Source organism: Formica exsecta, unplaced genomic scaffold (genome assembly GCF_003651465.1).
Source record: "Formica exsecta isolate Colony F162 unplaced genomic scaffold, ASM365146v1 scaffold120, whole genome shotgun sequence".
Classification (NCBI taxonomy): Eukaryota; Metazoa; Arthropoda; class Insecta; order Hymenoptera; family Formicidae; genus Formica; species Formica exsecta.
Window position 1 is genome coordinate 900,956 of NW_021848537.1, and position 9,646 is coordinate 910,601.

Below are 9,646 nucleotides of genomic sequence, written 5' to 3' on the forward strand. Positions count from 1 at the left end.
CCCCCTCTCCCAAGCCCCCGGTTGGCCGGTCGCCACCGGGTACGAAGAGCCACCGAGGATCACTTTTATACGTTTCCCGCACCCCTCTTCCTCGTGTGTCTTGGCACGTAACACGCCACTCTCCACCTGACACCCCGCCACAGGGGGGCGGCTGGCAACTTTATTCGGAATTAACCCTTTGCACCCTCGGCAGGATGAATTGTGACTGTATTACGAAGTGTCAGAGTCTGACACGCGCGAGCCCTCGTTTTACTTTCCGATCTTTTCGCGATCGAAAGAGAACGTATTTTCACGAGTAATCTAATAATTTATTTATTTATTTATTATAATAATAATATAAAACAAATGTCGCTCGATTAATCTTGTTAACATTAAATAATCTTCTTAGATACGCGTATATAAGTATTTTTTTTTTTGCGTAATACACAATATTCCCGAGTATTATAATTCGCATAGCATGATAATAATGAAATATAGCAATGTCGAATCTAAAATGTTATTATCAATTTTATTTTGCAGTGGAATTTTTCTTTTAATTTAGCACCATCGCGCAATTTCCCGATTGAGATGCACGCGAGGTAAATTCGAGATCGATAACGAGAGAAAAAAGAGAGAGAGAGAGAGAAAGATGGAGACCCGGTGCAACGTGTCACGTCGCATTGCATGCACTTCCGTTTATCGATCGCGATAACAACGACGGCGCGATAACCGGCCCGGCCGGTCAAGATATCGATCTGTGATCGATTGTGCGCGATAACGCTTCGCACACGGGATAATCACGCGGAATGTCGCGATAATAAACGCGAACATCGCGTTACCGTTATCCCTCTATCATTTTTCCTTCTGCCGCCCCTCTCTGCTATTCCCTTTGTTCTTTTATCTTTTTTTTAAATCTTTTCCTTTCGTGTTTCTCACATCCTCCTTTACCTCTTATTTCTTATCATTTTTTCTTCCTGTTTTTATATTTCCTTTTTCGTTTATTATCATTTTTTCATTATTTTATATTCCCATTTTATTCGTTTCTAAAATTTGTAAGATTCTGAATATTTTTATTCTTTTATTAGTGCATTGCATTATTTTATGATTGCTTGTAATTAAATGGTTATTTTTTATTGTTTTCAGAGTTTTAATAAATGTGTTTATAAATATATAGTGGGAAATTTTTCTCAGGATATAATAAATCTCTCTCTCTCTCTCTCTCTCTCTCTCGCTCTCTCTCTCGCTCGCTCGCTCTATCTATCCATCTCTTTCAATCGATGTATAGGAAGTTCGCTCTACGCAGCGATACGATCTCGGTAGCGCGCTGGCCATCGAAGCAGATCAATTAAATGGAAACGAGCGCGATCGCGTTCCACGGTTCGATGTCTAAAAAACAGTCGGAGCGTGTTTACCGCAAAATAACGCTCATAAACGGGATGCGTAAGCGATGCCGTTGCGTGCGAATTTTCGACACCTTCATTCTATTTTGTTGCTTTGCATCGATATTGCTTCTTTTACACGCGGCGATATACATATAATATTCATAAAGTCCAAGCTACGAGAGATACAAAATAAATACCTATTTTTTTTTTTAATTCTTTATTGAAATCAACGTTTAATGACGATTTAATTTTCTTTTTTTTTTCTTTTTCTTTTTTTACTGACATTCTCTGTCTTGCACGCTGGAAGGAGATATGTCTCCTGGTCGACCGCCGTCGTCCTGGGTGTAAATTACAAGGCATGCGGGCGTTGTTCGCGCTCGCGGTACCACGCGTGATAACGATCGCGCGAGATTGGTCGTTGACAACGACGTTGAGGACGATGATCGAGACGCACGCGAGAAACCGGCGATCGAGGGTGGTCGACGATGAAGAGAGCGCCTCCGCTCGACCGGAAACTCGATCCCTGTCCTTGGCGCCGCTCGCGATCGGATTTCATCCCGATCTCGCTTCGACGAAAATTCCGTGCGATCGTGTACCGATGCATGTACATCGATCTTGATGAGACGTGACTTTAATCCCGCAGTTTGATATCAAAATACTTTGCATGGATATATTTTGTTTCTTTCTTTATATTTTTTTTCTTAAGGAAAAATTGATTAAAATTGAAATCCTAAATTATATATAATATATACATATAAATTGTATTTATATATATAATTAATTATATTTATTAAATTATTTATTTATTAATTATACAATATAAATTATATATATAATCTTGTATATAGATAACACACATTTGAATTTATATAATATTTAATTAACGCGTAGATTGCTTTATTCGAATTGAGATTAGTCGCGTTTCAGAGATATAGATATAGATTTTAGAGTTACAGATTGTAGGAAATTTGAGAATTTAAATACAATCTCTCTCTCTCTCTCTCTCTCTCTCTCTCTCTCTCTCTCTCTCTCTCTTTTATTTTCTCCATCTATATCTCTTTCCTTCTTCTGTTTTTTTTTCTTTTACGATACAAAGTTTATCGCTTCGGAAACTCGAAGTTCACATAGAGCGCGATGCCTCGATCGATAGCGGGATATCGAATGATTTTTTTCCTCTTACTCGGTTCCTTATCTCGGCGAATGCAACTACGGTCGGTCGGTCCAGAGTCTCGAAAACACATTGGCGCGATTAAATGCGGAAACGAGACGATAAGCGCTTGCACCGAGGTGCAGTCGCGCCGACGCAGATGTAGCTAATCAATAGAAATTATCAATTGCTAATTGCGGAGACTCCGTCATAATAATAAATAATCCGAAAAACAGAAATTGAAATTGCAGTAGGATAAGAGAGAGAAAAAAAAATTGCATCAGAATTAAGAAGGTGGGCAAAAATAAAAGATGAGAGAAGTGCAAATAAAAATAAGTGAAAGTATAAATTGGAATTAAATATAATGTGAGATTGTATCTGATTGGAATTGATAAAACAAATTTTACGAAAGACAAATTGCGGAATTTGAAACAAATATGTAAGATGAAGAGAGATGATAGGAGAAATGGATTTCTCTTATCGAGCGGAAATTTCAACTCTGACGACTTTCGTTGGATGTTGCAATGATTCGAGATGATAGTTTTTGTCCGCGATGTGGATTTTTATTGGCGATAGTCAACTCGGGCTCGCAAGGAGAATAAATAATGAATAACACGTTGTCGGGAGAGAATGCCGGAGCAGATAAACAACCGAGATGTGGAAGAGAGGGCCCTGTGGGTCAGATGAGATTACTGGCGTATCACTTGGCGGCCGCGGCTTATCGTTGGTCGCGATAACACTTGGACGCCCCCAGATCACTCGATAACCACGTTATCGACATCGGCTTCGTCCATCGGTCATCGCAGCCTTGTAACCTGATGGAAAAAGACCGGGGTCCAGATTCTCGCGAAATGCGTCCAATTCCAGATAAAGCCCGATTGAAATCGAGAAAATTAAATAATTGGAAATTGATCGTAGGAGATAAAAATCAGGTAAAATAACACGGAAAACTGCGCGATAGAAATAAAGTTTAAATAATGATAAACATCATATAATTACGATTGAATGTCTATATAAGAATGTTTGAGCGACTTTACTTCCATTGTTAAAATCGAATCGGGCAAAGACGAGCGGCAACTATATCGGCGCAATTTTTCTCAATTAAAGATATCCCGTAATTTCTCGACTTTCGATCGAGGAACGCGCACGATTCGCTTTCTCCTGGCGATCGGTCGATTGGCGGCGTCGATTCGCAGACATTTCTGCGCTCTTGGAGCGAGCACGGAAGAGAGAGATGCAAACAGAGAGAAAGATATATAAAAATATATGTATATGGAAGAAATAATTTACAGATAGGAAAAAGCTAATTTTCTGGAAGGATTTACGCGAGAACAAGAATCCTTGAATATATATAAATCAATCTTTAAAATGTTTAAGATAATAAAAAATGTATATACATATATAAAATGCAAAAAAAAAAAAAAAAAAAAATGACGAAATTTCTCAAAGAGGAGATTGAATCAAGTTTATTTTATGTGAAAAGCAATGTAAGACGAGAAAGGAAAGGGGGGAAAGAAGGGTACGGAGGGGGAGGTAAAGAGAGACGGTTTTCTCGGCCGGATCCTCTTGGCGGGAAGGAAGATCCGGTCCCGCGCAACCGAAAACTGGTTCGTGCGGCGTCAGATTGCGAAGATAGCCGTGTAGTTTTATATGCCGAGCTTCGCCGCGATATCGGACCGTCCCATCGGACACCGTCGGATGACTTTCCTGCGGATTCTTTCCTTCTCATGGGTTTCCGATACACACGGGGAGGCTGGCTCCCGCCAGCGGAGAGATTCAGGCTCGTATCTCACGTCGCGCGTTTTCTTCCATCCGAAGAAGATCCGTCGACGTTAATAAAGTGAACTCAAAGTTGATTAAAGGTGACGATAATTAATAATTATTTATAATATTTTTATTTATAATTATTAATTATAAATCGCGCGATTAATCCAGAAGGAGAAAAACAGAGCTTTATTGCTCGATTTATTTAACGAATTTATTATCGCACGAATTATTTTTATCGCAATCTAAAAGGTTGATTTACTTTTATTTCATAAAATTGTATTTAATATATGTTTTTCTTTTCTATCAGTACATCGAGAATTGCATCGCCTTGAGACATTTTATCGCAAAGACTGAAAGAGAAAGAGAGGGGGAATCATAAAATTTATATGTTTTTCTTTTCTATCAGTACATCGAGAATTGCATCGCCTTGAGACATTTTATCGCAAAGACTGAAAGAGAAAGAGAGAAAGAGAGGGGGGGGGAGGGGGTAGAGAGAGAGAGAGAGAGAGCGAAAGAGAAAGTATACGCGAGTAAGCCAGCAGGAAGGCAGGCAAGCGAACGAACGAACAGCAATGTGTAGTTCACTCATGTCAGCTGATACCTAGCGCGCGGCACAGAGGTGGTGTGAAATACAAAAGACCTTTTTGAATTTTTGTTTGGCAGAAACGGCCTGCGCCCGTCGCGCTTCTACGTCACTAAGGATAACATGATGGTGATGGCGTCCGAAGTGGGCGTCTATGATACTCCGCCCAGCAATGTAGTCCTGAAGGTAAACGAAGGAAAATAAGCGCATCCCAAGCACATCGGCCGATCTCACCGAGAGGGGGGAGGAGAGCGCCTCTCTCTTTGTCTGAGGCGGAGACAACTGACTCGCAGTACAATGATTTATATACCGACGAGTCTCAGTCATCTCCTCATACGCTCAATCTTTTTTCCCCCCGCCCCTATTCTCTCATCTCTCCGCGCCTTTTCTCTACATTTCACCCCGATATAGAACGATCTCGGCCGGTGGAAGAGCGATCGGGGAGGCGCCCTGCCCGGGGAAGTCGGACCTCTCTCTCTGTAGCCTCCAAGGATCCCCCAAGGAAACAAGGATGAAAGGACGCTCGTGTCATGCTGCTCGTGTACAAGAGCAATGCTTGCGCGTCTTTAACCACGCGACAAGCCGTTTTGTATTTTTGATCGACGCTTGAGAATTTTGTTGCACGGGAATGACTCTCGACTATGATGCCGCGACGACATCGTTGATCGGCGAGAGTGACGGTCACATGTCGTTCGAGTCTTATTCTCGCGTCAGCGAAGCTCCCAAGCGCGCATCTCTAGCTTCCGATAACACGCCTTCTCGCCATCATTCTTCGACAGTTCGCATTTCGTCTTGTCGACCGATTATTATTGTGTCACGAAACAATTCGCTTTGATCTCCCGCTGATTTCTCATTAGAGGAAGAAGAGAGGAGGCGAGATACGCGGTAGAGCTTTCCTTATCGGAAAATTCTCGGCGGAAAACTGCCAATCCGGGAGACGAGATCGGGAGCACGTAGCTTGTTGATTCCACGGAATAATGGTTTTGCAGATATTTATTGCTTGATAGGTTGCATGCTTACGCAAATTTTTAGTTCCAGAGGTCTTTGGTTATACAGAGATCGTTGATCATGTACGTCTCTTTGGTTATATACTCGGTTTACGATCCTCGGCTAGGTTGGTCTTGAATCTATGGCGTCTTCGTTTTCTGGGATGCAAGCGTGCCATCGTGCGATTTATTAAATCATCTTATTTTTCATCTATGCTATGTCTAACCAATATACGTTATTCATTACATCTTGTGTGGAATCTCTGTCGGAAGCAACAAGCGTATCGTTTCCGTTCCTCGTAATAAGAGTATATATTTCTCTCTATTATTAATATATTAAATCGTTACGATGAAATAACCGTTCGATACAATGAAATAATAACTCCATCCGATAAAAAAAGTTCTACCACACTCTCGTGAACAAGTATAGAATATTTTGTCTTAATATCGGACAATTTTGCGCGAATTTGTTATATTTAATATCGAATATTGCCGAAACAATGTAATGTACTGGCATTCTGCCTTTATGCGATGATGGTGATGATGATCGACCAATGCTCAGCTACTGGTTCATCACCATCGACTTCATCCACGATTCAAAATCTTTTCCCTTTTTGTTCGAACGCGAAAATTTCATATTTGAAAATTAAAGACGTATTTTAGGAGTATACCTAAAGAATCGGTAAAAGGGCAGACTGTCATCATCGTTTGATCCGCAATACCTACTTCGCTGTACCGTTGATATTATACATATGTATAATAGAGCTAATCACATATATCGTATTTTATTTATTTTTTGATCATGTATCATGTATAATGTATAATTTGTCATCTAGGGACTAGGTTTGTATAGAGCTGTAGGACCGTCATCCAGTGCTGTCATATGAATGTCGATCATCGACGTGTCAAATCCGTTCTATGGCGATTATCGGTGTACTCTTTTATTTGCAGAGTCGCTTGAAGCCCGGCCGAATGCTTCTCGTCGATACCGAAGAGAAGAGGATCATACAGGATGTCGAGCTGAAGCTGCAGATCGCTCGAAGCAGGCCTCATTCCAAGTGGCTCAAAGAACAGGTAGCTAAACGCGTGCTTTTCGCCGACCTGATGTAATTATTCGCGATCACCAATTCTCGCATTATATATATCATGATTATGAATATTCGCCTATTCCGAAAACGAAACGGCAGAAACTTCGAGCTCTCGATATTTTTTTTACGTTTTTCCGTTATTTTCATGTAACGCGAACACACTCCGTGTACATATGTATAATTGGTATTTTTGTACATAAGTGTACAACTTACGTACCTGCATGATTATCGTATAATTATATTCGCTAGCGCGAAAAAAAATTAAATAGATTTTTTGCTTTTTTCCATAAAAATCAATTGACTAATCCTCCTAATTAATCAATTAATACATCCCAAAGATCTTTAAGATAAAGATAATATTTAATTGGCAATTGATTTTAACAATTAAAATCGCGTTAAAATTTATACCAAGATTATCCTTGTAAGAAAAAAGTGTTCTAATACAAAATTAACTTTTTTTCTCGTATCGCTGCACGTGCCGTTACCATCGTATATGCAGAGGGTGAGTCGTTCATACCAATTTGAATGTGTTGTTTTCATTTTAATGCATTATATAGACGTAGTAGTATAATCGAAGAATATAATAAATTGTTATACGTATACTAGGTAAGTAGCAATATATTGTAGTAAAAGGAATTATGAATAAATAGTACAGTTTGATACACGGGAAAATCTTGGGCGATTCTTTTTCGCATGGAAAAATCAGTCTACCGCATTTGTCGACTAATCTTGTCCTTTTATTTTTGTTTTGTCAACTAATTTACTAATCAATTAATTACTAATGAAATTTCTGACGTGTGATATTTGCTTGAATTTTTTTCTATCATACAACTCAAAACATCTCTTTTTCTAATTACAGTGCCAAATCTATTCTTGAATCTCCGCGAAAAAAAGATTTTTAACTTCGACTAATAGATAGCGATGTCTTTTTTGTTAACGCAGATCACTATGGACGAATTGCGTGCCGCGCATGCTACTAATGACAATACGGGAGATGTAATTGGAAATGATCTATCCGCCGAGACGACTGTCGCGAAGAAAAATGTTCTTAACGGAGTAAATGAGGTCTCGGCGGTGAATAAAGTCTGGAGCGGCGATAAACGACTCTCTCTTTACGGTTACACTCTGGAGACCATCAACCTGCTACTTTTACCCATGATGCAAACCAAGTACGAATAAATTCTTTCGACGATATTATCGTCTTTTTCAATACGACGATAATGCTATTCCAACTGCCCAATAAATATTAAAACGAACACTTTCAGGAAAGAATCATTAGGATCCATGGGCAACGACGCTCCCCTGGCATGTTTGTCGGAATTCCAACCATTATTGTACGAATATTTCAAGCAATTGTTTGCGCAGGTACGCGATAAAAATTTGACTCTCCATAACTCGACATATAGAGTAATTAAAAAAAAAAAAAATGATTTTAAAATATTTTACTAAGTACGATCAAATATATATCTGACGCATGTGCGTATATTAATGCGTCCCACACAATTATGATTTTCATAATCAGGTAACAAACCCACCGATCGATCCGTTCCGCGAAAAAATCGTGATGTCGATGCTCTGCCCGATCGGGCCCGAAAGCAACATCCTGGAAACGAGCGAGTTGCAAGTACATCGCTTGTTCCTGCCCCAACCGATACTGTCCCTGAGCGATCTCGAGGTTCTCAAGCGCACGACGCATCGCGGCTGGCGAACAAGAGTGATCGATATCACTTACCCCATTGAAGACGGTCCCAGCGGCTTGTCGAAGACGCTGAATCGTATTAATAATGAGGCTAACGCGGCTGCCAGAGATGGTTATCAGCTTCTCGTGTTATCCGACCGACAAGGTGGTCCGTCAAGGTGAGGAGCTCACGTAACCTACGGAACGAAATATTAAGTTTTATTAAGATTAAAAATAATCTTGTAAGGAAGGAAAATCTACAATTTTCAAATCATTATATTTTGTTGACTTTAGAGTTCCGGTAAGCAGTCTGCTAGCTCTGGGTGCCGTTCATCATCATTTAATCGAAGAGAGACAACGAATGAAGGTCGGTCTTATTCTGGAAACAGCGGAGGCTCGAGAGGTTCATCACATCTGCGTGCTACTCGGTTACGGAGCGGACGCCATATGTCCTTATCTAGTATTCGAAATGGCGAAAAACCTGAGGGCAGATCGCGTTTTCGACGAGACCTTCACCGATGACGTTATCTTTAAGGTAAATCCTTAAGGACTTCCTTATAGAACGAAAATACTTGTTGGATGAACATGACGTAACGCTAATTGTAAAAATTATTCTTTATTTATATGTATATGAAAAAAAGATAACAATAATTGCTTAAATATCGCAGAATTATGCGGAGGCTATGGAACGAGGAATCGCGAAAGTGATGGCCAAGATGGGAATCTCAACTCTGCAATCTTATAAAGGAGCCCAGATATTCGAGGCAGTTGGACTAGCCGACGAAGTTATCGACAAATGCTTCAAGGTACACTTCCTTTTCGAATCTCAGAGAGTAAAATTAAAGAGAAATTAAATTCCTATATCTATATATATCATTCTTTTATTATAAAAAAAAACTTTGGATTAATGTAAAATATTTCCCGAATCTAGAACACAAAAGATAAACTGATCTAGATTTAAAAAAAAAAAAAAGTCATTTTCTTCAAATCTTTGGAGGGATGCAAATGATTAATAATTGGATCCAATTCATGAATG

General features: G+C 39.7%; 2 protein-coding genes across 4 annotated transcripts in view; both read left to right on the plus strand.

Annotated features, from left to right (window-relative positions):
• LOC115241768 (zinc finger protein ush) overlaps nt 1–9,646 on the plus strand; it is a 174,440-nt gene that overhangs the window by 50,852 nt on the left and 113,942 nt on the right. The gene's annotated exons all lie outside the window — the stretch shown is intronic.
• Nucleotides 4,782–9,604, plus strand: LOC115241786 (glutamate synthase 1 [NADH], chloroplastic-like). Of its 2 annotated transcripts, XM_029817727.1 has the most exons (8): nt 4,782–5,044; nt 6,796–6,918; nt 7,432–7,434; nt 7,875–8,101; nt 8,198–8,297; nt 8,455–8,789; nt 8,905–9,145; nt 9,279–9,604. In XM_029817727.1, the coding sequence occupies exons 1-8, from the start codon at nt 4,982–4,984 to the stop codon at nt 9,462–9,464; spliced, it is 1,278 nt and encodes a 425-aa protein (XP_029673587.1). In that variant the 5' UTR covers nt 4,782–4,981; the 3' UTR covers nt 9,465–9,604. The 2 variants fall into 2 exon arrangements, with proteins under 2 accessions (XP_029673587.1, XP_029673590.1); XM_029817730.1 differs by lacking the exon at nt 7,432–7,434 and having other exon boundaries at nt 9,279–9,602.

What these genes read in the sequence shown, in the direction of transcription:
- LOC115241786 (XM_029817727.1), top strand. Translation starts at nt 4,982, where the DNA reads ATGATGGTGATGGCGTCCGAAGTGGGCGTCTATGATACTCCGCCCAGC. An exon ending in TCAAGCAATTGTTTGCGCAG is followed by an intron (nt 8,298 to 8,454) that starts GTACGCGATAAA and finishes TTTCATAATCAG; the next exon opens with GTAACAAACCCACCGATCGA. An exon ending in CCGATGACGTTATCTTTAAG is followed by an intron (nt 9,146 to 9,278) that starts GTAAATCCTTAA and finishes TAAATATCGCAG; the next exon opens with AATTATGCGGAGGCTATGGA.